The sequence below is a fragment of the Ambystoma mexicanum genome, chromosome 5p, assembly GCF_040938575.1.
Source record: "Ambystoma mexicanum isolate Mex_15411 chromosome 5p, UKY_AmexF1_1, whole genome shotgun sequence".
Lineage (NCBI taxonomy): Eukaryota > Metazoa > Chordata > Amphibia > Caudata > Ambystomatidae > Ambystoma > Ambystoma mexicanum.
The window spans coordinates 243666553-243694060 of record NC_090930.1 but is presented as its reverse complement, the minus strand read 5'-3'; the positions used below and the strand labels follow the sequence as shown (position 1 = coordinate 243694060).

Here is a 27508-nt window from a genome sequence, read left to right as displayed (position 1 = left end):
AAGAGGCACACATGCATAGGAATCACAGCACATAGGTGGAATTGCATGTTGGATTTGGGGGTGCTTGTACACAGCCGGGGTGCTGATCTTAGTTAGGGCTTAGCGTACGCACTGTAGCAGGGTGCAGGAACGTAATACTGGGTTTTGCACACAGATTTTCTGAGCTTTACTGGATTTACAAAAAATCGTATGCATGCTGCCGTGGTTCAGTTGACAGTTGCGGGGGACCCCGAACAGGGTCCCCCAGGTGCATGCCTGCTTGTGGGGGACCCCATGCAATGTTTGAAGGGTGCATGTATTTGCAACTAGTGGAGCATGTAAAGGTAGCTGTTATGGCTGTTTTTGCTCTGTGTGGGGGCGTGTCAGGGGCATTCCGCCGCAACTTGAGCATGGACTATTCCATCAATACGCCTGGTGCGTAGATTTTCTTATTTGCGACTTGTCATGCAGTGTCAGTCTCGGCGAGTGATATATGCACACTTTTCCAAGAATCGGGCCCTTAATGTCCACCTTCCAAATTACCCTGATAATTCCTACATGCTATCGAACATCATCTAACTTGAACCCTTCATCACCGTCCTACAAAGAATACAAGACTGGATGGAAGAGAGTAATCTCTGTGTGAAAGCAGAGAAAACTGAGAAAATGTGTTTCTCTCTCCAAGGCCCAAGGTTCCGGGTTCAAAGTCCCAAACAGGAACGCATATCAATTTGGCTTAATCAACATTTGCTGGCAGAAACTTGGATGTTGAAGTCCTGCAGCACTACATATACATGGCGAACCAATCACTTTGACTCCCTAAAAATACTCCCTAAAAATGGGCACATGCTCCCAACAAAACATAGCAAAAAACGGACACATAGGAGCCTACCCATTGCTTCAAACCAAACAGCCCCATAGCTCTTTTCGGATACCAATTTAGCAGCGCCAGAAGACTGCGCTTTAATATTATTGCTGCCTGATCTGAAGAGGAATTTAAACCCCTTATCTACCAACGCTGTATATTATTTTCTTGAATTACATAGGAAATCATTGCAAGCCCCATCCACTGCTGTGTTTGGAAATATGCCTCTTTTTACTTGCATGAATTGCTAAGTGTAAAGTAGTATGGATTACAACAAGATTGTTTTAGAGTTAAAATATGTATTTTACCCAGCTAATAAATACTCCCATTCCTAATTCATTATTGTACTCCCAAATTCAAAAAGTAGAGAGTGAAGTATAACCGCTTCAAAATCGTAACCGGAGCCCCGCATTTTGGCATTGGTAGCTTATTTGTTGTATTGTCAGTAATGTGGTACCATCTGCTGCTTGAACGTACATTTTACACCATTGTAGGTGGATCCCAAAGTGCCCACCAGTTATTACTTTGCCATAGCTCATGCCAAGGGTATGCACTCTTGAGGGTAAGGAATACTTGACATCTGGCCTGTGATTTTTTGATCAAATGCCAATTTTCAAAAGTAAAATTTCCCAAATGTTGTAGACACTGTTATTTGTGCTGATGCTCGCGTGGTGCTTTTCTTTAAATGTTCAGGCGTCTTTGCCAAAAGCGCCCAATCTACCATTTTGTCAAGCTCCATGACAGCGGTGACAGGCGTGTTTCTGAAATAAAGTTTGAAAGAATAGAATGTGTCCTTAGAATAGAGTTTCCTAAATGATTTTGTCCTGATGTGTTTTTTTTTTCAGACTGTAATAGGGGTCAAGAAAAGATACTTCCGGAAAGTGGAGAACTTAATTTTGGCTTATCAGGAAGCAGATCAGGGCATCGCAGTACCTTTGATGTATCCTGTGGAGAAGAACTCAGTGTCCAAAGATGCGCAGGGGGATGTAAGTACAGCTGTGCCCCTGCAACGTTTATACATCAACAGATGTTAAAGGTTTCAGATACTGTTTTATCTTATAGAGGAAAGGATTTAATTCGCCAGAAGGTAGTCAGTTTAAGCAATTTTTGGAATGCATTGTTTAAACGTGGACACGAACACTCCCATTGCATATCGGTCAAACTCGGTATTGAAGTGACAAACTCCAGCGTTACTGCATGGGGGGGGGTCCTCGTGCCATGATCAGCATTGTGATCCATGCATACTTGCATGATTTTAGTGGGTGCTCTCCATTTCCCCCACTCAAAGAATATGCAGGTGCAATGTGTTGAAATCCACAGCTAAATGGCAGTCCATACATTCCATGGCTACTCCCATTGCAGATCCCTGCCATGTGCTTGCCACATGGTGGTGTGCTTGCCACATGGTGGTGAGTTGGATTTTGATTTGATTTGATGTATTTATATTGTGCACTTTGTAACCACAAGCTGAAAATAATCATGTACCTGCGCCCTGATACCCTTGTGTCTGGCGCGCATTATAAATAAATAAACAAACAAACTTAACAGACAAAACCGCATCTAGGCGCAGGTTGCACAATGTTCCACCTTCTGGTCATACCTCACAAGAACAAGCAGCACCTGTTATTGGAAAAGGAAGGTTATAAGGGTTTTCTTAAAAGTCAGAAGAGATTTTACCTTGCACACCGAAAGTGGGAGGGGGCTCCACAACCCCAACCCAGAGACAAAAAAACATCTGTCCCCTCTCGACACACATAAGGTATAAGGAATAGGATGTACTTATCGGCTGAGCTGGGAAAATGAGTCGGCCGGTAATGAGAAATGTTATTAACCAAACAAGGGGCGCAGAACCATGTATGTTCTTGGACACCATTCTCTGCCTGACAGTTAGCCAGTGAAGGGCTATTCGGGGCTGCTGAGATGGTGGCCATTTTAGGAAGCTTGTAGATAAATCTGAGGGCTGGGTTTTAGGCATTTAGTAATCTGTTAGATTGCTTTGCCGGAATACTATCTAAGAAGCAACTTGCGTAGTGTAGTTTGGATTTAACCAGGGAGCCCGCCACAACAGTATCATCTGATGATGGAATATTTGCGAGAGGCGTGATGGAGCAAATGAAGATAATAAATGACAAATTGCACAATTTCTCCGGACTGATGTTTACAACCAAAGCTCGACTTCCAAAAGCACCTTCAATTCTTAACCTTAGCCGCAAAAATCATATGGAGACCAAATAGGCATGGGGGAGTAATCAATGTAGAGTCTCCAATAAGGTGTATAGGTCCAAACAAGATAAACTCTGAACAACTTTGCATTGTGCTATGTTATGCGGTGGATCTACCGACCTGCTGCCCTTCTTACATATTTGAATATCACTTGCACGTGAATGGCACCAGAGATTATATTTCGTAAACGTTGCCATAAGAGGTTGCATATGTAATGTAATGCAATTGTCATGGGTATAGCACCTTTCGCCATTGGTATGGTCCCAACACGCTGTAGGTTGAACGCCCTTGATGGACAGAATTCCAGGTATGGGAAATTTAGCAAAGAATTACACAATGCGTGTGTGCATTTTAGCCAATGCGAATATAGGTAGGTGTGGCCAAGGCCCTGCTAGTCTCTCATGTCGAGCAAGCATGTGGATGGGTGCATAGAGGTAGTATGCAGAGTATGTGTGAGCAGCAGAATCATTATATGTGCAGCTAGACATATAGATATTTAAGAACTTTTATGAACTCCACAGGATACCAGAGTACAATTAGAGATATAGTTCCCAATTTTAACACACTGGAAGCAGCTATCCAGTAATGACTGAAAACATTTTAGGGCATTGTTGAAGACATAGGCAACCTCTGACAATGTACCAAGCATAGTATCTAAATCTACAGTGTCAAACGACACTGGTAAGTCGAACATTATCAGCAGCATCAATTTACCTTCATCTGAGTTATAATAATATCTCATTCCCCTAACAATATCAGCACAGTCTCTGTCATGTGAAGGGGACAAAACCTGGACTGAAAAGTATCCAGGATTTGTGATTTATCCACATGCGATTGAAGTTGAAGTGTAGATATTTATTCCAATATTGTTGCTGGCCTGGGCAATCCAGCTACGGGTCAGCCGTACTGTAAACATTTTGGGTCCAAAGAGAGTTTTTGAACAGGGGAATCAATATTGAAAGTTTTGACTGTAATGTTACAAGATCTTGTTCTAATGATACATTTACAAATTTGGTCATAAATTGTGTAAGATAGGTTGCGTGGTTCTCAGCGATATACGGTGGAATAGTCTCAAATATATACATTGTGGGTTTCCATTGCTGCATGAGCTTGGTAATGGTGTAAACTGTTCCCTTTGAACAATTAAAGGAGACCTTTGTTGAAATACAGTGACTGCTGTGAGGGGGCGGCTGTGTGGTTGACTGTCAAATCTTATCTTGGATGTCTTTAATTGTATCTATACAAAAATAAGTAAAAATTATTGGCTTGACCAACCAAGGGGGTTAGGCTGGAGGCACTGCTCATTGGATTTAAAAATGTAGAAATCATACAGAATAATTAATTAGGTTTATTCTCAGTGATTGTAATGTTGTTTTGAAGATATTTAGCTTGAGCATCGTAACTAGTCTTCTTTCAGGTTATCAAAGCTAATTTCACACTAGCCATATTGTAGTTGTCCCTGTTTTTTCTCCAGGCTCTTTCTTTCTATTGCTATTCTTATTTGAAATTTGCAAGCGTTGCAGACTACCAAGAATGGAACAAATTTTCAGGTGATCTATATTAAAATGGGGCAATGTTATCCCAAATTAATTTAAGTGCATTTATGCTCTTGTTGAAATATTCATCACATGCAGAGCCCCGGTAGGCAAATTCGATCGCAGAGGCTTGCTCTAGCCCAGATATTTTTTCCAACTTTATATTTGTTTAGTTTAGTTTATTATTATTATTTGATAATGCGCTCCAAACCCTGGGGTAGCCGGGCGCAGCGGTAACAAGAATATTTAAGTGTAGTTGCATACAATAGTTACAGTACATGATTATTACAGTATTTACAGTACATATATACAAGATATCTTATACAAGATATATAAGATACAAGATATGGGTACATCGCATCACAAATGAAGAGGAGAGATATATAGTACAGGTTTCAGGAAAATCATGATAGTTACGATTGTTGCATCTCAAAACCATTTCCTTGGGTTGAGTGAAGGTTTGGGGCATCTGGGTTGCATTTAAAGAAAATAATCTGATGAAATGATCAGCTCAGGAGATGGGCAACGCATCCCCCATAGAAAATCCTGGCCCACGTGTTAGGAAAGATTTTCCTTTTGGCAACTTTCCCTCCATAGTTCTATGGACCCCAAAACCTTTTGCTTTTGTTTTTGAACATGGCCTGGCTTTTTACAGGTTAGTGAAGCCTTCAGCTTCACTCCTCTGGCCTTTTGCTCATTTTGTTGTGGGGAAACTGATCAGTCCTTCAGACTAGCAGTATTGGAAACTTTGTAACCGTTTTGAATTCTTGTATTTTTAACATTGCACACAGCATCTTGCAATGCAATGCAGTGGGGATACTTTTGTATCACCCTAGTCTTTTACACTTGGGATTTATGGTTATGTTTATATGTGCCTAAAGACAAGCTGATGGCAGCAAATATATGTTTACCCCTTCTGTGTTATTACTAGTGTGCCCATTCACGCTTTCCGTGTATGGCTAATAAACGTGGCCAGGTCCCTAAAGGGGCCATGCCATGAGAGTTTTGCTTGTTCTTTGGCCATATTGTTGTTTGGCCTTCTTCCTGTGTTTACAGGTCAGGCAATCCCATGAAAGGGCTTTCACTTGCCTGGGAAAGCTGCTGCTTTTGCAGGCTAGTGATGCCTTTGTGCATGTGTTGCACAGGAAGGGGTGGGACTGTCTGGTCCCACTCCACATCCATGACGCCTGAAAGTCTGGGTGTGGGACATAAGTGAAACCAAAGGTGGAGCAGATCCTTACAATTGGTGGGCCTGTACTCCCTTCCATCCAGGTTTTTGGATAAGAAGAGGACTCCTGCAGCCATTTCTTCCGATCAGTATTGGAGCCAAGAATCGTATGTAGAAGAACAGCCAACTGATGTACGAAGAAGACTCCTGAAGAGGCCCAGCACACCTTTCTTGCGTCTGGCCCAGTGAAGCCGTGTTGGACTAAATTATCTGCCAAGGCCCCGCGCAGTACTTCAACCCCCGGACTAGTGGATCCAACCAGTCTCGACATGTTCTCAAGGATACAGCCATCCTGAACCTTTGGAAGTGTCCCTGGACCATGTGGTGAACTGACCAGCTCTCCAGCAAACTACCTAACTACAACCATCCCTTTCCACATTTGCAGAAGAAACTGTGGTTGCCAGCTGGTGGTGTAAGCCACCTTCCTGCAAAATGTCAGCCTCCAACCTTTAAGGGATATTACTCTGGAAGGTCTTCTTCAACAGACACTGGAACGATGACTGCTGTCATTTGTGTACGGCCGCCATCGCTGTAACTCGCCTTCACCAGTTTTCTGAAATGTCCAGAAGAGATCTGCATCAATGCTTTCTGCATTTCTCTATCGCCAAGGGTTGTACTCTTCTCCTGGACCCAACCGGAAGAATCCTTGCATCTGCAGCTCCTGGGCATCTCTCACCGGAACCAATGGTGGGAAACCCAACCTCCAGCAACCCCCAGTTAGTTGACCCATCCAGTCCTCTTTGAAAATCGAAGTCAGGAGGGGTAACTAAACACAAATCATTTGTCTTCCCCTGTCCTCTATAGGATAACATTGAGAAGATATCTCTTTGTATCCTTCTATCCCATTGCTTTTTGGTCATCACACCGCAGCAGTGTTACCTGAAAGATAAGAACACATTTCTACTTACCACTAACTTTGTTTCATCTCTTCTCTTGAACAGTCATCAACACAAGCAGCATCAGATACATTCTGGGCTGAAGCATTGTGACCTTTGGGCACAAGACCCCACTCTTTATAGGGTTTGACTTCTTAAACTAGGGACATTTCTTGTGACTTGGTTCCATCTTACTGCATCCCTTAGTTGCCTTATTTTATTAATGTAAGTCATTGAATGCACTTTACAACTTATGGTGACTGTATATATGTCTATTATTGAGTGTTGTGCGATATTATCACCTACTTGTTTCAGTTTTTAATGTGTGTTTTGGGCCAAGAATGCATCCAGTATTTTTGCACATTCATGTCTAAATTTAATTATGGTGTGGTTCACTGTGTGGACCCATTGTGGACCCCTGACCTCACTGACAGTCTCCTGAGAATAGCCTTGACTGCTCTCCCCTGATACATTGATTGGGTTTTGGCTAACCTTTCAGCGATCCCTTTCACTATACTTAGGGTGGCCTCCTAAAATCTGTCCACCAGGTCAGATTCTAGAAATCCACTTAATAAAATGATTGCCAAACAATTACAATATAAATGGGTGTGGGTCATAGTAAGAGGTTGAAGATCTTTGAAGTTTTATAAGGACATCCCATAGCCAAGCTGAGTCAGATACATGGGGTACATCCAGCCAAATGTTAAGATCGCCCAATATCAGAAATCCTGAATATCGAAGAGAAGAATTCTTCCACTTTTTCTGGGAAAATAGCAGCTGGGCGGTAGCACAGTATGACTTTAAAAGATAAAGGTGATGACAGTGTAATATTGAAAATGCCAATCTTAGAGGCCCATCCCCCCGCCAATTGCCTCAATAGTTGAGTTATTCCAACGAGACTAATAAAATAATGAAAATCCCCCGCCTCTATGAGCATCCCGATTAAGGCATTTAATCAGGTAGTGTTTATGGACCAATCAATGAAACATAGAGATAAAGGCATTGGTAAACCATGTTTAGGTTAGAAATAAATAATCCCGGTTTTCTTGTTCAATCATATCACTCAATGACTCTGCAATATTCACAGCTGATCTAGCATTATTCAGTGAAGCATAGGCCCTGTTCGATCTACCATCAGTATGACCCACTGTTTGTTTATCATGCTAGACATAGAAATGGTAAAGTCAAATTGTTTTTAAAGTTCAGAGGGTAATACTTCCTGGGTGCCCTTTTAGGATCAGAAGCGTTTCCCTACTGTAAATAAGCATATTTTAAGCTGCAAAATATAGGGTACCAATTCCTATGAAATTAATACGTGGGAGAGGCGAAAACCTACACCCACCAGTAATAAGCAAGGCCAGTGACCCAGCAGGCTGAATGCCCTGCCTGAACGCTGGACTGGCCTGAATAGGCCTAAACAGCTCAGGCACTCTGCACACTGCAGTGTAAGGCATGGAAACTCACAATGAAAACTCAGCCAGGTACTGCAGCTTTCATAGAAGTGTGTGGTGACTCCTCTGTCAGTGCCAGGTCAGGAAATGGGTTGATTTAGTAGGCGATGGAGGGTGTTTGCTTTACGACAGGCACTCCTGAAGAATATGCCCGAGGGAGGGGGAGTTTACGTCATGCATGTAGTGCGTGGTTATCCAACGATGGTGACTATAGAAGAAAGGAGTCAGCAGGAGTATTAATGGACTATTAAATAAAGGGGGACATGTTGGGATGCATGTACAGCATCCCAGCAAGGCAAAAAGGTACAGGCTGAGAAAAACCTATTAGCATGTACCATCGTGTGAGCAGAATGATTTTTGCATGGCAGAAGGCGCATGTATTGTTTGTAGTTAGTTTTGACACATATTAGATAAACACAGCAACAAAGAAGGAGCAACATGTGTATTAATGTTGCAGTTGCAGAGGTTATACATAGGGCAGTGTAGAATAGGCCATGTGTTTCGAAGTAGTACACAAAGTTATGCTTCCAGTTAGGTGTTAGACGATAGCTGAAATAGGTGGAAGATAGAGTCAGAAAGATTCTGTGGTAGAAGCAAGGTCAGAGTGTTAACATGGCAGACGTGTTGCCATATTGGATTTTAAGGCCTACTATACCATGAACATAATAGAACACATGCCCTGATGCAGAGCTGTGGCCCTGTTTAGCTCAGTCCCAAAACAAATCCCTTAACCATTCCCCAGCAGGGAAGCCGAGGTCACAGGTCTCCGTGGTGCACAGATAAACGCTGATTGTCTCCAGCTGCAGGATCTGAACATTGTGCAAACAGCATATTTACTGTGGGGGAGCAGGAAGGGAGGCACCCTTTGAAGGATACATTTATAAGAATAGGCCATGAGGTTTTGTGATGCCAAATACAAGTAGTATAAGGTTGGGGGGCAACTTGTGTGTGTGATAGGATTAGAAGGCCTTTTATCTTATCAAAGTAGAGTTAGCCTCACCAGTTTTCTTTGAACATGGCTGGATCAGAGGGGTGCACATCACGTGACGGTCACGATGTATTAATGTGTCAGTATGTTCAAACACCCAATCCTGTACCTGGATTTAGTAGTGACGATGTAGTGGGCCACGTGCCTAGGAGGAATAGGTTTAGATTTGGTGTGGCCAATTGGTCCAGGGACTATAGGGGGTATTAGCATGTCCTATAGGTGGTAGACAATAAGGGTGGTATGAGAACATTGCAACCTACGTATTCAGATTTTGTGTTTTTCTGCTATATAACCTGTAACTTCTTGGGAAGTGAAGATCTCTGGGTCAGTTCAGTCGTACGGGACCATTTGAAACCATCTGAAACCTTTTTTCTTGTAACAAACCTGGTTTTCCTTTGCAAAGAGGTGCAGTGATTATGTGACCTTTTGGATTATTTTTACTGTTTGGGTTTTTGGTTGCTATCCATCCTCTTTACGCTGGCACAATGGGAACTGCCCAGCATTTACCCCAAAATTATGTAAAAGGAAATCCTTCAGTAGTAATGTAGTGGTAAATGAGAAAAATGTGCCACCAGAAATGCAGTTTACTAAGTGAATGTGGGAACGTTTAGATGGCATCTGCATACATCCCACATAACCCTCTCATGTTCTTCCAGTGCCATAGTGCCAGAGCACACACTAACCTTTGAAGAACATCTTCCTAAATCTCACATCACATTCTTATGGTTTTCCAATGCCATAGTCTCAGGACACGCACGAGGTAGTTGGTCCATGAGCATCAAGGTGCCTGGATCTGGAACTCACAGAATCTCCATCTTTCAGCAACATTCTGATTGCCCATTGCTTCTGTTACCTTTGTGCCAACCAGGAAGGGCACATGTGAAATGGAAACCTACAGCATCTAAAAGGCATATCCCCTTGAATCAGCTGCTTAGGCCCAGACTGTGGATGGCCCAAATGCTCTCCCTTCTGCATAAAGTGTTTTGTCACTAACAGGGACGTTCCTGGGAGGTGCACAATTTAATTGTGGCAAATTATTATTCCCAGTTCTACAAAGATTTCGGGTGCCGCTTTACCCGCCAGCTTGATACCTGAAGTTTGTTTGCGAAACGGAGCCACTTAACTGTGTGCCATGTTGCTCTGTGTTGGAGAGACTCTTGCATTGCAGTTGCCCCATCCCATGAGGCAAGAATGGGAACACCGTTGTAAACAGAGACCAACAGAAGGTGAGGCACCTTTTGTTCTTCACAATACCATGGCAATATATTTATAACTCACAAATAAGGCGCTTACACCTATTTGTGGCTAGCCTATTAATCAGGGAGCTTTACTGTGAAATGCATGGCCGTTCATGAAACAGGACATGTTTTGTTCATGGGGGTGTCTTCTGTATAGGCTGGATGCTTTAGCTGAAATGCCCTGTGTTTTACAACAGTGATGAGGGATTATATTACCAAACAGCAAACCAAGAAATAAATGAAGAATTACATGCTTTAGGCAACTTCAGTAATTAGTACAGTAATTGCCTTCTTGATACAAAGCTTCTGCAAGAAGCTGTGAGCCTTCCGGGTGCAGTCATTACTCAAGGCCAGATCTAATGCACATGTACAGAAGATCAGTGGATCCAAGCTGGATCTGATAGGGTGTGACGACAGTACTACTGTGCTGCAGCAACAGGACATGTACACATGGGCAGCAAACAACAATGGTCTCAACCAGCACATGAAGAACGTCCTGGTCTGCACTGTTTGGTTCCAACAAAGATTGTTTTTATTAAGTTATGTGTTATTTTGATCCATGTGTGCTGGATTGCAAATTTAGTTGAAGTCTATTAGAGCATCCACTATTCTTTTGTATACCCCAAAAAGGTACATTGGTGGTTATAAATTGTTCAAGGTGACAAGTTGCATTTGCCTTGGGTATTTCTCTACTTATCTTATGTGTGAATGATGTGCCCACATAGACTACATTTTTGAAATGCAAAAGGAAAGAAATATCACATTAATACTACATAATAACTACATCCATACATAATTCAGGTGTTTTGTATAGTGCCGGTATGACTGGAAACCGAGTTTCAAAGCACTTGGTAATAGATTTTACCACAATATGGTACTCGATTTATCGACCCTTGGGAGTGAAATGCCGAGTCAATCCACAAGAGTATCAAACGTTTTCACTTGAGCCATCCTACCTGCAAATGGCAAATCAAATATGTTACCCAGTGCAGCTTGCCAACATCCTGTGGAATATTCTGCTGTGACAATTTAGCAGTACTGCAGCAAAATAACAGATAAAGGCAGTTTAACTCAAGAATCATAATTTGCGCCACAAAGACTGTCCCGGGTCTGAAGCGCCGCGACCCGTAGCAATCTGTGTGCAAGACGTGGCCTGCAAAGGCCGTTCAAAGACTGCTTCTAGCACAGAACTGAGCTCACCGTCATCATTCAATTACATGTATCTGTACTGTAACCCGGAGAGCAAAATCATTTTCACAAGGTCACACGGGCAATGAAAGCGCTGGAATTAGATGCCAGCAATTCTGACTGCCACTTTTATCCTCCAACAGGCCATGATTTGCAAAGCTGCAAAGAGGCATCATAAACGGAGCAGTAACGCAAAAAACAGATATTTACTATGCCCCACTCGAATAACCTTTATTTGCACATCCCGCGTATGCCAGGGCATGGAAGAAGCACAGTCGAGGCAAGATGTTTAAGCAACCAGGCTTATATGCTTAACGTCAAGTGCCTTTTTAATGCACTCACCTTTTAGATTGGGAATTGCTTGCTTTATTTTTTATAATCTTCATGCTATTAAGTGAATGGAGCACAGAAAAAAGAATAATTCAACAAGCATTTTTTGAGTAAGAAATTAGGCACACGAATGCCTTGAATAGGTGCTTTCGTAAATGCGGTGGATATGAGTAAGAAACAAAGTCCGCCTGTGGCAGCAGGACGGTTTGTGGAGAATATGTATTATTTGTATTTTAATTATTTTTATGTGATATAGTTTTATGAACAAAAACTTTACACATAAATCAACATATTCATACAACTGATCGATCATTCATTAATTCATATCTTCACTTACAATTTAAAACATAAACATCCAGGTATACTCCTAAAATAACATATTTATTATTCCATATAAAATCACCACCTTTAAGAAATAAAAAGTAAGTAAACGATTTACTATTAATTACTATTAATCTATGTATTATAGATTCACTTAAAGTAACACGTGCCTGGGAGCAAAAAGGTCATAACGAAATCTGCCTTAATGACACATCAGTAGACGGTACCAACTGTTGGGGGTCGCCTGCCATGGTCGTCCGGCAGGCGCCCCTGGGTGCTATCTCTGTGAGCACGACACAGGCCCACTATGTGTGGGGGTGGGGCCTGCCCTGGACATCCGGCAGGGCCCCTGATGCTATGGGACCATGAGGGAGGGACACATCCCCTTAAAGGGGCAATGCACATTGGGAGGGTCACCCATAACACTCCTTCTTTTTCATAACAAACAGACAAACATGGCTGAACATACTTGCGTCCCACTGGTTACAGAACGACAAACTACTTCTTACTTCAGACCCTGGTGAAACAACCAAATGCTAAGCTATAACACGGCCACATACATAGATAACTCAAAATGATTACAAACATCACACCAAACACTTCTAAACCTGCTCCGTGGGGAAACAGTCACGGGGTGAGCTGCCGGTGGAATGTAGGCAGTTCCTTTATTAACCTAGGGTTTGAACCTGCAACCATTAACAAAATGCCATGGTCTGCGGCTGGCGCTATGTACGCCTCGTACCTGCGGGGCCACCGCTTCACCTTATGGTTCATTACGGAGACCACTCTAAGCATGTTACTAATATACAGGTCCACAGCGGCAATGCACCGGATTACAGAGTCCTCTTTAAGCAATCGCAGGACCGCAGGATATCATCTCGCCTACTACTGGCGTCAGCTCAGGAGTCACTTCCCGGGTCCAGGTCCAGTGATAGTACAGTCCATGGCCGGCAAAGCCGCACCTGGCGGGTGCCAGGGGCCACATCGGCCTCGTTCCCTGATGTTCAGAACAGAGCAGCGGGACACCGGTCACCAGGCATCCGCGCTTCTCCTCGGGCTATTGGTGGGGCACGGTGCTGTTGATCGGGCACGGGGTGACAGGTCATCACCTGCCCCTTCTCCGGCGATGTTCCCCAGTCCGAAGTGTCTCCTTCCACAAGGACCGCACATGGGCACACAAGCACTCATGCTGAGCTGCGACTCACTTCTATCCTGATGCACGGACCCCTGGGGTTGGGGTCCAGGGCTTTCTGGTTTGCTGGTCAGTCACACGGACCTTCAATGTCGTAGCATGCAGGGTGTCCTTGGTGACCCGCGGTCTGGGCCCACCAGTCTGGCAGGCAGGGTGGCTCTTGTTCTGCTGGCACTGTGTCGGGAGATGACCACCTCACTGTGGGTTGGCCTTCCTTTGTTCTTGTTGTTACAGTGCCCCTTCCTTGTCCGGCTGGAATCGCTGCTGGATTTAGTGTCACCGGTGCATAGTGGGAGCCACCATTTCGGATCACCTGACAGCAACTAGCGCCCCTTCCTCGGAGTTGGGGCCCCATACTTTGTTCAGCTCTGCAGCACCCAGAACACTGGATGTCCCGGTACTCACAACTGTGACCTGTGAGTGGCGTGAGGGTGAAAGTCCCACATTGGCCATGGTGAGGCCATGGTTGACGCTGGGTCGATGCCAGACTTCAATGGTACAGGGCAGTCATTGGTGCACAGTCATTCGTCCCTTCCGCATAGTGCAACCTACTCAGGTGCCCAGTGCTCGGAGTAACCCTGTGGTGCTGGCGGATTACTACTGCCCCGCAGCTAGTGTCGACATGGTATACGTGATCGCTCACATTCCTCTGGACTGAATGGACTCATCCTGACCTGCCCAGTGCACCACTTCTTCATGGGAGTGTCACGGTCAACCTCCACTCCTTTGTCCTCAGATGGTCCAGTGGGGACTTACGTGGCAAGGTGTCGAGGCCCATTGCAGGGCGGGCACAGAGTCTTCCTTGTTGGTTTGTCCTCTCACTCGATGGTACTGTTATTCCGGTGTACAATGCACAGAGCGTAGGACAGTGAAACGATCCGAAGTACACTGCACAGGGCGTGGGATGCTGATCTGTTCCTGCTCGGGTTCTGATGAGCATGAGGGTGGAAGTCCCCGGTTGAGCACAACATGGCTATCCAGTTACCACCTATGGTGTACTGGGGTCATTTCTTCTTCAGGCAGGAGCACGCACCTGTGGCAGTGCAACACTCCTGACTGGATGAGGCTGGTAACGCGGCGCTGGACGTGGTGTGGGCAGCCTGATGTTCCTTGTTGTCCCTGATGTGCTGGGCTCTTCTAACGTGTCCTTTCCTCTCCGAGAGTCTGGCGCTGGAGCGCCACTGCAAGTCGCCACCCCGGGACCTTTAGGAGTTTCCCGCAGTGCAGGTTGGGGCGTGGTTATCATGCTCACCTCCTGCACCATCATTGTGAGCCAGGGAATCCACCTCCTGTCTCCTGCTCCCCACCGGAGCACTTTGCTCAGTTAACCGTGAGCCAACTGAGCCGAGAGTACATCATTTTTCCCACCGCCGGGCCTGTGATGACAGTGGGGGTGTTTCAGTACTGCCAGGGCCACTCCATTCTTCTCATACCGAGGGCGGAAGATGCCCACGGGCGTCGCACGCTGTTTCCCTTTTTATTTCTATTTTCTTTTCTTTTTTTTGCTCGGCTAAATGGACCCCAGCGGATGGCAGTATAGCACCATGCAGGATGGTGCCGCCGCCTGCGGGTCATTCTTCCACCTCCCTGATATCGCGTCTGCAGGTGCTTTATTCTTTACATTGTGTGATGGCAGTCGGGCCCTCCCTTTTCTTTCCACTCTTGATGACCATGCCAGGATCCTGAGGCCTCACAAACACCCTCTTGTTGGAGGGCCGCATCCATGGAGGGTCCGCCATCCGGTTCAGCTACCTGTTGGTCCTCGCCGCCGTGGGTGCCTCCCGGTTTCCTATGTTGTGCTGGGGGCCAGACAGGCACTCCCCTCGGGGCGGGCACACTACCCTCCTGCGGGTGTATGGCACTGCCGTCCAGGCACGGGGGCTGCACTCGCCCCGCCGCATCAGGCGCTCGTCTCTTTTCCTTTTTTCTCTTTTTTAAAAAAAATATATATTTTCAGCTCCGAGCTTCGTTTCACCGCCGCAGGGCCCAAAAGATTCGTGGGGCTCGAGCGGCGGCTCCTTGCGGCCTTTCCGCTCCGCACTGGAGCATTAGGTCAAAACTCCTTTCCTCTCAGCAGAGGGCCAGAAAGGGTCTGTGGGTGACCCCCACCCCGGCCGCACGAACACCCTCCTCAAAGGGCCGCGGCCTGGGAGATCGCGGGCAGGGCTCCTCCTTCCTTCCCCCGTTCTCTCCTTCCCCTTTTGACTGGGACCAGAGAAAATGAGAGAAACAAAACAGGGCAATCACCTTCGCGGCCGCAGCGACTGCCACCACCAGGTACTGCTGTCTTGCAGCCAGCACAGGGAGCGGTATTCACACCCCGGATACACAAGCACCCTCATCGGTGGGCCGCGGCCGGGCGATCGTAGGTCTTCTTCCTCCTTATTTTCGTGGCAGGACGCCGCCTCACCGCCGGGTGGCCCGGGCCTTCGCCGCAACAAACAGCGAGGTGCAGGCCAAATCCTGGCAAGAGGTGGGGGTCGGGCACTGCCTCTCTCGCTCTCCCCTTTTGTGCGGCGATGGGTGCCGCAAGTCGCCTTCATCATCACTTCACAGTGGAACGCCGCCAGATGTGAACCTCACCACGGGGCAGCCCGGCCCTCCACCACGGCGGTGAGGCGCAGGCCACACTGGACCGTAGTGAGGCCAAACACTCCTCTTCCCCCCCCTCACCACTCACAGGCAGCATTGGGGTAGGGGGGCTGCGTGGACTCGTCTTCGTCACCATTGTTGGGGGTCACCTGCCATGGTCGTCCGGCAGGCGCCCCTGGGTGCCATCTCTGTGAGCACGACACAGGCCCACTATGTGTGGGGGTGGGGCCTGCCCTGGACATCCGGCAGGGCCCCTGGTGCTATGGGACATCAGCACCATGAGGTGGGGTCACAGCCTGCCAGGCCTCTGACCGTGCGGACATCGGCTGCCATCCTGGCATGCGGGTCCCACAGCAGCAGGGCATGCAGGCCTGTGCCTCCACGTGTAGGCGTGCGGCCTACATCGATAATGAGACACAGACTCAGTTGTTCCTCTTTGGGAGTCTGCAGCCGCTCTGTCTCACGTGCCTGCAGGAGCTCCTTTTATTAGCTTGGGCCATGACACAGTCATGGCCCCTCTTAAAGGGGCAATACACGTGGGAGGGACACATCCCCTTAAAGGGGAAAAGCACATTGGGAGGGTCACCCATAACACCAACCTCCGGTGGCACCTGACCTCGCAGATGCAAACCATGATCTCAGCAGGCGAGCAGGGGGTTCTGATGCAGGGGGACGGGGAGAGGGGGGGGGGTTGCTCGATGCGGGACCCTCCTGGCTCAGTAGCTTTTCCTGGCTGCTAAGGCAGTCAGAGGCTCAGAGCACCAGGTTTTCACACGCCAGTGTTCGAGTGGCAGATCTGAGTGTACGGGTTAAGTTCTCAAAACATGGGTCAGCTGACAATAGTGTAAAGGATGCACTATGTTTAGATGTGCACAGGTCCCCTTATGCACAAAGTCGACTTGCACACTTGCAGGGGGCTGAGCTGCAGCGCAGATGATGCGCTGGCCAGCCCCCTGGCATACACTGGTGTTGGGAGCGAGCAGGATAGGCTCCCAGCACCCATAGGCCCCTAAAGGGTCTGTCTTTGCATTCCACAAAGACCCTAAATGAAAGAATTTGACGGCTAGATATGCAAATGGGGCAGCAGCGGTTCGCACTGCTGATGTTGCCCTTAAAACAGTGACATTATTGCCATAATTACCCCCACTTTACATTATCTCTACTGATGGCATGATGGTATTTTTTGAGTGTTGCCCTTCCTGCCATCATGACACCCCAACTGCGGTTTGTGCATTTCTCTCAAGCTTCATGTCTGAAAGAACGTAGGCATGCGGAATGGTAATCATTACTGCTCCAATCAATGTCTGAACATAGAACGACACGGACACACCTTACTCACACCGTCCTCTTGTATACATCGTCACGCATGCCACTGTCCACATAAAGCGTGGTGGTTCTCTTGGCGCATGCGCAGTTGCTCCCTTGCTATCTGGCTACACATCAATGCATACATCCTCAAAACTGTTTTGCAAAGTCTTTCACTGGCACTTACATATGGCCGATTGTCGGAATGAAAGTGGCAGCTATATACCTACTTTCGCTGACCTAGGCATACATGTTTAGGACTACAACGGTCATTTTCTGATTGAAATTCTAATACAGAACTGAACGAATGAAGTGCATGTGGGCGTCGAGGTTCGCAGGAGCAACACAAGCTCTGTAGAAAAGAAGCTAAGATTCTACCCTGCTGAGAGCCGTCGGTATGCTGTTCCATACACCTGAGACAATCGCTGAATATTTGCGGTCCAAAAGTAACAGATGTTCCGATTGTAAAGGTTTTGAGAATCTACAAGGAACACTCTTAAGTTCCAGGTAATTTTGAACCAGGCAATGCAAATACTTGCAGACTAAACACAGGATCTTGAAAGAGATACTGGTTCACTGGGAGCAACTGTATAGCTTGAGACGGTGGCAGAATGTTGTTTTCACCAACTGAACTCACCAAAGGCTTTGCACTTGAAGGTCAGGAATCCCAATATCTCAACAACCACCCGACCCAAAGCTCGAACAGGCCCAATATGCTTTATGTCAACGCTGTGTGATGAGGCAAATCTTTTGTGCCTGTTCGGCAGAGAATGATGGTGCGGTCAAGTGAGCGCAACAGGGCATTTTTCAATGGGATTTGCCAACTGAAAAACAGGTTGTAAATGAGGCCCCATATGTCCTAGAGTCAATGTGTTTCACAGGAAATCGAACAATAAGGCCCTTATTCACAGAGCATTTTCCAATGGGTTTTTGCCATTATAAAATGCAACTATGAATTAGGCCCTACATGTTAGAACATCAGTATTCAGAACATGATTTCAAAATGCAAAATATGTAAGCTAGGAGAAGCCACAGGTACTGTGGAGCAGGCTGGGATAAAAACGGATGCATCAGAAGGTGGGTTGTTGCCTGCATCTGTGTTTAGTATCCATATACTTTCACACAAAATCAGGGTACAGTGTGTGATCACAGTGATTGCATGCCTGCTAATTATCAAATGTAAAGGCAGCGTGGAATGTGAACTTGCATAGTGACTGAACTGGTGCTCAAAGTTATCTTATCCAGGCAAACTCAATGCTTCTGAAAAAGAATGAATAACGTACCAGGGATTCCACGCTAGTGTGCAGGTAAATGCTATTCCCGAGGGGAAATGGATAGGCTATTATCGTCAACACTATACAGGCAGTCCAAATAACAAGGTTTATAATGAAATGAAGCTCAGCAGAGGCCCCCTGAAAGCTGAACTTTGACCCAGACAAGCTTGTACATTGCATCAGGAAGGCAGAGCAATTACGAGGTCCTGATGGGCTCTTCAGCCCAACCCGAAAGGATCATCCTGATTTGTGGGCTGTGATTGCGCATGCACTGTTTATAAATATCTCATTAGTAGGAGCGTTACCTACGTCGGGGAAATCATCATATTTAATACATATTTATAAGAAAGGCTTTCAATTAGATCAGTCCAACTATCGACCTATCACTTAGCTTGATATGAGCAGCAAGAATGTTTCTGCTCGGTTTGTAAAAAAAATAATGAGGAGGGCAACTGTAAATCATCAGGGTTAAGACTAAGGATTGCGTTCCCTACAAAATGGCATGCTCCTATATATGCTTCAACTGAAACATTCTCAAAGGAAGAGACCCATCTATCTGGGATCAGTAGTACAAGGGGGTAACTTTTATTTCAAGGTTAAATTTGACAGGTGGCTGCACCCCCATTTCCGGTCTTAGTCTTGCCCCTTTGATATACATTTGATTGACCCCCAACATGTTTGATTGACCTCCAAAATGTTTGATATAAATTTCATTAAAATAAACGATAATTTTGATATCAATTTAATGAGACCCACATGTTTTAATCAAACCCCACATTTTGTATATCATTTTTATATAAATGTTACATAAATGTTATAGAAAATAGGATATACATTCTGTGTATGATATAGATGTCATGATACCCCAGACATTTTATGGAGTCCAAAAATAACCCTATGCATTTGAGTTTGCTTTACCAAATGTAGTATACATTTTATATATAGTATACATATAAGACATCATGACATCCGACACCTTTGATGGCAGCCAAGAATAACCCAAATTTTTGAATTTGCTTTATATGCAAAGTGTGTTTCACAGTGCCTACAAACAAATCTGTTCATTATTTCAATCAGGCGATGTACCATGGTCTCAGCCTAGTATACAGCACACAACCAAAATGCTTATTTTATTATATACATATATAGATATATTACACTGCCACAATAGTGGCAGTGTAGTTATGGTTAAGTTGCTGTTTCCATAGGAAGAGCACTTTTTGGGTGGCTTATAACTTCGCTCCCCCTGGACGAATCCTCACCGAACGTTGCAAAAAGAGTATGTGGCCCACTCTGAATTGTTTTGCAAAGTTTGGTGAGGATTCGTGCAGGGGGGGAAAAGTTATAGGGGGGGTCCCAAAATTTCTGTTTTTCCCATAGACTGAATGGGAAAAATGTTTTGCTCGCGCCTACAGCCCAAACCGCTGGACGGATTTTCACCAAATTTGGACCAGGAGCAGCGGCTTGGTCCCGAAAGCGTGCTTTTGCAAATTTGGTGAAAATCCGTCGAGTAGTTTTTAAAAAAATGACCAAAAAGTAGGGCAAAAAAAATGTGTGATATCTGTGTTCGGTCTGCGGACGGACTTCCCTGTTCGCTCCGCGGACAGGACGGTGATTGGGCCAGCAGCCTGCGTGATGTCCGCGGACATCTGACGTGCTCTCTCATTGGATGCGGTGAAAGCGTGCAGTGCGTCTGGCTTCAGAGATGCCCGCCATCTTTCTTTCCCGCATGAGAGGCTTTGTCAGGTAAGCAGGAGCGTGTCTGTCTCCTGTTCCACCCACCCCCACTCATGCCCCGTGTCTGCCCCACCCCCGCTCATGCCCTGTGTGTCCTTTCTGTCCCCCCCACCCCCGCTCATGCCCTGTGTGTCCTTCCTGTCCCCCCCTCCCCCGCTCATGCTCCGTGTGTCCCCTGTTCCTCCAGGCCCATGTCATCGCACATGGTGGCCAGCGGAGGGCCAAGGAGCGGGATCTGCCGCACAAACTCATGTCCGTGCGGCATGTCTGTGTTTTAGTTTGTCCCCCCCAGCCCCGCTCATGCCCTGTGTGTCTCTCTCCCTCCCCCACCCCCGCACATGCCCCGTGGTCATGCCCCGTGTGTCTCACTCCCTCCCCCCACCCCATTCTCATGCCCCGTGTGTCTCTCGCCCTCCCGCCCACCCCCTGCTCATGCCCCGTGTGTCTCTAGCCCTCCCGCCCACCCCCCGCTCATGCCCCGTGTGTCTCTCGCCCTCCCGCCCACCCCCCGCTCATGCCCCGTGTGTCTCTCTCCCTCCACCCACCCCCCGTGTGTCTCTCTCCCTCCCCCCACCCCCGCTCATGCCCTGTGTGTGTCTCTATCCCTCCCGCCCACCCCCCGCTCATGCCCCGTGTGTGTCTCTCCCTCCCCCACCCCCGCTCATGCCCCGTGTGTCTCTCTCCTTCCCCCCCACCCCCGCTCATGCCCCGTGTGTCTCTCTCCCTCCCCCCCACCCCCGTTCATGCGCTGTGTGTCTCTCTCCCTCATGCCCACCCCGGCTCATGCCCCGTGTGTCTCTCTCCCTCCCCCGCTCATGCCTCGTGGGTCTCTCTCCCTCCCCCCACCCCCGCTCATGCCCTGTGTGTGTCTCTATCCCTCCCGCCCACCCCCCGCTCATGCCCGTGTGTGTCTCTCCCTCCCCCTCACCCCCGATCATGCGCCATGTGTCTCTCTCCCTCATGCCCACCCCCGCTCATGCCTCGTGGGTCTCTCTCCCTCCCCCCACCCCCGCTCATGCCGCGTGTGTCTCTCTCCCTCCCCCCACCCCTCCGCTCATGCCTTGTGTGTCTCTCTCCCTCCCGCCTACCCCCCGCTCATGCCCCGTGTGTCTCTATCCCTCCATCACCCCCCGCTCATGCCTCGTGTGTCTCTCTCCCTCCACCCACCCCCCGCTCATGCCCCATGTGTCTCTCCCCTCCCCCCACCCCCTGCTCTCGCCCTGTGTGTCTCTCCCCTCCTCCCAACCACCTGCTCATGCCTCGTGTGTCTCTATCCCTCCTGCCCACCCCCCGCTCATGCCCTGTGTGTCTGTATCCCTCCCACCCACCCCCCGCTCATGCCCCGTGTGTCTGTATCACTCCCACCCACCCCCCAGTCATGCCCCGTGCATCTGTATCCCTCCCACCCACCGGTCATGCCCTGTGTGTCTGTATCACTCCCACCCACCCCCCAGTCATGCCCTGTGTGTCTGTATCCCTCCCACCCACCCCCGCTCATGCCCCGTGTGTCTGTATTGAGCCCACCCACCCCCCACTCAAGCCCCGTGTGTCTGTATCCCTCCCACCCACACCCCGCTCATGCCCCGTGTGTCTGTATCCCTCCCACCCACCCCCCGCTCATGCCCCGTGGGTCTGTATCCCTCCCACCCACCCCCCCTCATGCCCCGTGTGTCTGTATCCCTCCCACCCACCCCCCACTCATGTCCCGTGTGTCTGTATCCCTTCCACCCACCCCCCACTCATGTCCCGTGTGTCTGTATCCCTCCCACCCACCCCCAGCTCATGCCCCGTTTGTCTCTCCCCTCCCACCCAACCCCTGCTCATGGCCCGTGTGTCTCTCCCCTACCCCCCACCCCTCGCTCATGCCCCGTGTGTCTCTATCCCTCCCCCCACCCCCTGCTCATGCCCCGTGTGTCTCTCCCTCCCCCACCCCACGCTCATACCCCGTGTGTCTCTAGCCCTCCCATCCACCCCCCGCTCATGCCCCATGTGTCTCTAGCCCTCCCACCCACCCCCCGCTCATGCCCCGTGTCTCTAGACCTCCCACCCACCCCCCGCTCATGCCCCGTGTGTCTCTAGCCCTTCCACCCACCCCAGCTCATGCCCCGTGTGTCTCTAGCCCTCCCCCACCCCCTGCTCATGCCCCGTGTGTCTCTCGACCTCCCGCCCACCCCCCGCTCATGCCCCGTGTGTCTCTATCCCTCCCGCCCACCCCCCGCTCATGCCCCATGTGTCGCTCTCCCTCCCCCACCCCCCGCTCATGCCTTGTGTGTCTCTCTCCCTCCCCCCACCCCCCGCTCATGCCCCGTGTGTCTCTAGCCCTCCCACCCACCCCCCGCTCATGCCCCATGTGTCTCTCGCCCTCCCGCCCACCCCCCGCTTATGCCCCGTGTGTCTCTCGCCCTTCCGCCCACCCCCCACTCATGCCCCGTGTGTCTCTATCCCTCCTGCCCACCCCCCGCTCATGCCCCGTGTGTCTCTCTCCCTCCCCCACCCCCCGCTCATGCCTCGTGTGTCTCTCTCCCTCCCTCCACACCCCGCTCACGCCTTGTGTGTCTCTAGCCCTCCCACCCACCCCTCGCTCATGCCCTGTGTGTCTCTAGCCCTCCCACCCACCCCCCGCTCATGCCCCGTGTGTCTCTAGCCCTCCCACCCACCACCCGCTCATGCGCTGTGTGTCGCTAGCCCTCCAATCCCACCCCCCGCTCATGCCCCGTGTGTCTCTAGCCTTCCCCCGCTCCCCCGCTCATGCGCCCTTTTGTCTCTATCCCTCCCCCTCCACCCCCCGCTCATGCCCCGTGTGTCTCTCCCCTCCCCTCCACCCCCGTTCATGCCCCTTGTGTCTCTCCCCTCAACACCCACCCTCCCCACCCCCTGCTCATGCCCCCTGTGTCTCTCCCCACCCCCACACCCCCTGCTCATGCCCCGTGTGTCTCTAATCCTCCCCCCCACCCCCTGCTCATGCCCCGTGTGTCTCTCCCCTCCCCCCACCCTCTGCTCAAGCCCCGTGTGTCTCTATCCCTCCCACCCACCCCCGCTCATGCCCCATCTGTCTCTATCCCTCCCACCCATCCGCTGCTCATGCCCCGTGTGTCTCTATCCCTCCCACCCACCCCCCGCTCATGCCCAGTGTGTCTCTATCCCTCCCACCCAACCCCCGCTTATGCCCCTATCCCTCCCACCCACCGCTCATGCACCTATCCCTCCCACCCACCCCCCGCTCATGCCCCTATCCCTCCCACTCACCCCCCGCTCATGCCCCATGTGTCTCTATATCTCCCACCCACCCCCCGCTCATGCCCCTATCCCTCCCACCCACCCCCGCTCATGCCCCGTGTGTCTCTCGCCCTCCCGCCCACCCCCCGCTCATGCCCCGTGTGTCTCTCTCCCTCCACCCACCCCCTGTGTGTCTCTCTCCCTCCCCCCCACCCCCGCTCATGCCCTGTGTGTGTCTCTATCCCTCCCGCCCACCCCCCGCTCATGCCCTGTCTGTCTCTACCTCCCACACCCACGCTCATGCCCCGTGTGTCTCTCTCCTTCCCCCCACCCCCGCTCATGCCCCGTGTGTCTCTCTCCCTCCCCCCTCCCCCACTCATGCCCTGTGTGTGTCTCTCCCTCCCCCCACCCCCGCTCATGCCCCGTGCGTGTCTCTCCCTCCCTCCGACCCCCGTTCATGCCTCGTGTGTCTCTATCCCTCACGCCCACCCCCGCTCATGCCTCGTGGGTCTCTCTCCCTCCCCCCACCCCCGCTCATGCCGCGTGTGTCTCTCTCCCTCCCCCCACCCCCCCGCTCATGCCTCGTGTGTCTCTCTCCCTCCCGCCCACCCCCCGCTCATGCCCCGTGTGTCTCTCTCCCTCTATCACCCCCCGCTCATGCCTCGTGTGTCTCTCTCCCTCCACCCACCCCCGCTCATGCCTCGTGTGTCTCTCTCGCTCCCTCCACCCCCGTTCATGCCCCATGTGTGTCTCTCCCTCCCCCCACCCCCGCTCATGCCCCGTGTGTGTCTCTCCCTCCCCCCCAACCCCGCTCATGCCCCTTTTGTCTCTCTCCCTCCTGCCCACCCCCGCTCATGCCCCGTGTGTCTCTCTCCCTCCCCCCGCTCATGCCCTGTGTGTCTCTCTCCCTCCCCCCACCCCCCGCTCATGCCTCATGTGTCTCTCTCCCTCCCTCCCATGCCTCGTGTGTCTCTCTCCCTCCCCCCACCCCCCGCTCATAACTTGTGTGTCTCTCTCCCTCCCACCCACCCCCCGCTCATGCCCCGTGTGTCTCTCTCCTTCACGCTCACCCCCGCTCATGCCCTGTGTGTCTCTCTCCCTCCCCCCGCTCATGCCTCGTGTGTCTCTAGCACTCCCACCCACCCCCCGCTCATGCCCCGTGTGTCTCTAGCCCTCCCATCCACCCCCCGCTCATGCCCCGTGTGCCTCTAGCCCTCCCACCCACCCCCCGCTCATCCCCCGTGTGTCTCTAGCCCTTCCACCCTCCCCTGCTCATGCCCCGTGTGTCTCTAGCCCTCCCCCCACCCCCTGCTCATGCCCTGTGTGTCTCTCGCCCTCCCGCCCACACCCCGCTCATGCCCCGTGTGTCTCTATCCCTCCCACCCACCCCCCGCTCATGCCCCGTGTGTCACTCTCCCTCCCCCACCCCCCGCTCATGCCTTGTGTGTCTCTCTCCCTCCCCCCACACTCCGCTCATGCCCCGTGTGTCTCTAGCCCTCCCACCCACCCCCCGCTCATGCCCCGTGTGTCTCTAGCCCTCCCGCCCACCCCCCGCTCATGCCCCGTGTGTCTCTCGCCCTCCTGCCCACCCCCCGGTCATGCCCCGTGTGTCTCTCGCCCTCCCGCCCACCCCCCGCTCATGCCCCGTGTGTCTCTAGCCCTCCCATCCACCCCCTGCTCATGCCCCGTGTGCCTCTAGCCCTCCCACCCACCCCCCGCTCATCCCCCGTGTGTCTCTAGCCCTTCCACCCTCCCCCGCTCATGCCCCGTGTGTCTCTAGCCCTCCCCCCACCCCCTGCTCATGCCCCGTGTGTCTCTCGCCCTCCCGCCCACCCCCCGCTCATGCCCTGTGTGTCTCTATCCCGTCCACCCACCCCCCGCTCATGCCCCGTGTGTCACTCTCCCTCCCCCACCCCCCGCTCATGCCTTGTGTGTCTCTCTCCCTCCCCCCACCCTCCGCTCATGCCCCGTGTGTCTCTAGCCCTCCCACCCACCCCCCGCTCATGCCCCGTGTGTCTCTAGCCCTCCCGCCCACCCCCCGCTCATGCCCCGTGTGTCTCTCGCCCTCCTGGCCACCCCCCGGTCATGTCCCGTGTGTCTCTCGCCCTCCCGCCCACCCCCCGCTCATGCCCCGTGTGTCTCTCGTGGTCCTGCCCACCCCCCGCTCATGCCCCGTGTGTCTCTAACCCTCCCGCCCACCCCCCGCTCATGCCCCGTGTGTCTCTCTCACTCCCCCACCCCCCGCTCATGCCTCGTGTGTCTCTCTCCCTCCCCCCACCCCCCGCTCATGCCCCGTGTGTCTCTAGCCCTCCCACTCACCCCCCGCTCATGCGCGTGTGTCTCTAGCCCTCCCACCCACCCCCTGCTCATGCCCCGTGTGTCTCTATACCTCCCACCCACCGCCGCTCATGCCCTGTGTGTCTCTATCCCTCCCCCTCCACCCCCCGCTCATGCCCCATGTGTCTCTCCCCTCCCCCCGACCTCTGCTCATGCCCCGTGTGTCTCTCCCCTCAACCCCCACCCTCCCCACCCCCTGCTCATGCCCCCTGTGTCTCTCCTCTCCCCCCACCCCCTGCTCATGCCCCGTGTGTCTCTAATCCTCCCCCCACCCCCTGCTCATGCCCCGTGTGTCTCTCCCCTCCCCCCACTCCCTCCCCCCACCCCCTGCTCAAGCCCCGTGTGTCTCTATCCTCCCACCCACCCCCCGCTCATGCCCCATGTGTCTCTCCCCTCCCCCCACCCCCTGCTCTCGCCCTGTGTGTCTCTCCCCTCCCCCCCCTGCTCATGCCCCGTGTGTCTCTATCCCTCCCACCCACCCCCCGCTCATGCCCCGTGTGTCTCTATAACTCCCACCCACCCCCAGGCTCAAGCCCCGTGTGTCTCTCCCCTCCCCCCACCCCCTGCTCATGCCCTGTGTGTCTCTCCCCTCCCCCCACCCCCTGGTCATGCCCCGTGTGTCTCTCCCCTCCCCCCACCTCCTGGTCATGCCCCGTGTGTCTCTATCCCTCCCACCCACCCCCCGCTCATGCCCCGTGTGTCTCTATACCTCCCACCCACCCCCCGCTCATGCCCTGTGTGTCTCTATAACTCCCACCCACCCCCCGGCTCAAGCCCCGTGTGTCTCTCCCCTCCCCCCACCCCCTGCTCATGCCCTGTGTGTCTCTCCCCTCCCCCCACCCCCTGGTCATGCCCCGTGTGTCTCTCCCCTCCCCCCACCTCCTGGTCATGCCCCGTGTGTCTCTATCCCTCCCACCCACCCCCCGCTCATGCCCCGTGTGTCTCTATACCTCCCACCCACCCCCTGCTTATGTACCGTGTGTCTCTATCCCTCCCACCCACCCCCCGCTCATGCCCCGTGTGTCTCTATCCCTCCCACCCACCCCAAACTCATGCCCCGTGTGTCTCTATCCCTATCACCCACCCCCCGCTCATGCCCCGTGTGCCTCTATCCCTCCCACCCGCCCACCGCTCATGCCCCGTGTGTCTCTATCCCTCCCACCCACCCCCCACTCATGCCCCATGTGTCTCTCCCCTCCCCCCACCCCCTGCTCTTTCCCTGTGTGTCTCTCCCCTCCCCCCACCCCCTGCTCATGCCCCGTGTGTCTCTATCCCTCCCGCCCACCCCCCGCTCATGCCCCGTGTGTCTGTGTCCCGACCGCCCACCACCCGCTCATGCCCCGTGTGTCTGTATCCCTCCCACCCACCCCCCGCTCATGCCCCGTGCGTCTGTATCCCTCCCACCCCCCGGTTTTGCCCCGTGTGTCTGTATCCCTCCCACCCACCCGCGCTCATGCCCCGTGTGTCTGTATCCCTCCCACCCACCCCCACTCATGCCCCGTGTGTCTGTATCCCTCCAACCCACACCCCGCTCATGCCCTGTGTGTCTGTATCCCTCCCACCCACCCCCCGCTCATGCCCCGTGTGTCTGTATCCTTCCCACCCACCCCCGCTCATGCCCCGTGTGTCTCTAG

The 27508-nt window shown here is 51.5% G+C and overlaps 1 protein-coding gene and 1 long non-coding RNA gene across 2 annotated transcripts in view; one reads left to right on the top strand and one right to left on the bottom strand.

Annotated features, from left to right (window-relative positions):
- Nucleotides 1-27508, top strand: part of SH2D1A (SH2 domain containing 1A) — a 642540-nt gene that overhangs the window by 403437 nt on the left and 211595 nt on the right. Inside the window, exon 3 of the mRNA XM_069612658.1 lies at nucleotides 1690-1830. Coding sequence (XP_069468759.1) covers nucleotides 1690-1830 — 141 coding nt within the window. The remainder of the gene's footprint in view (nucleotides 1-1689; nucleotides 1831-27508) is intronic.
- LOC138480876 (uncharacterized) overlaps nucleotides 1-27508 on the bottom strand; it is a 324714-nt gene that overhangs the window by 210460 nt on the left and 86746 nt on the right. The gene's annotated exons all lie outside the window — the stretch shown is intronic.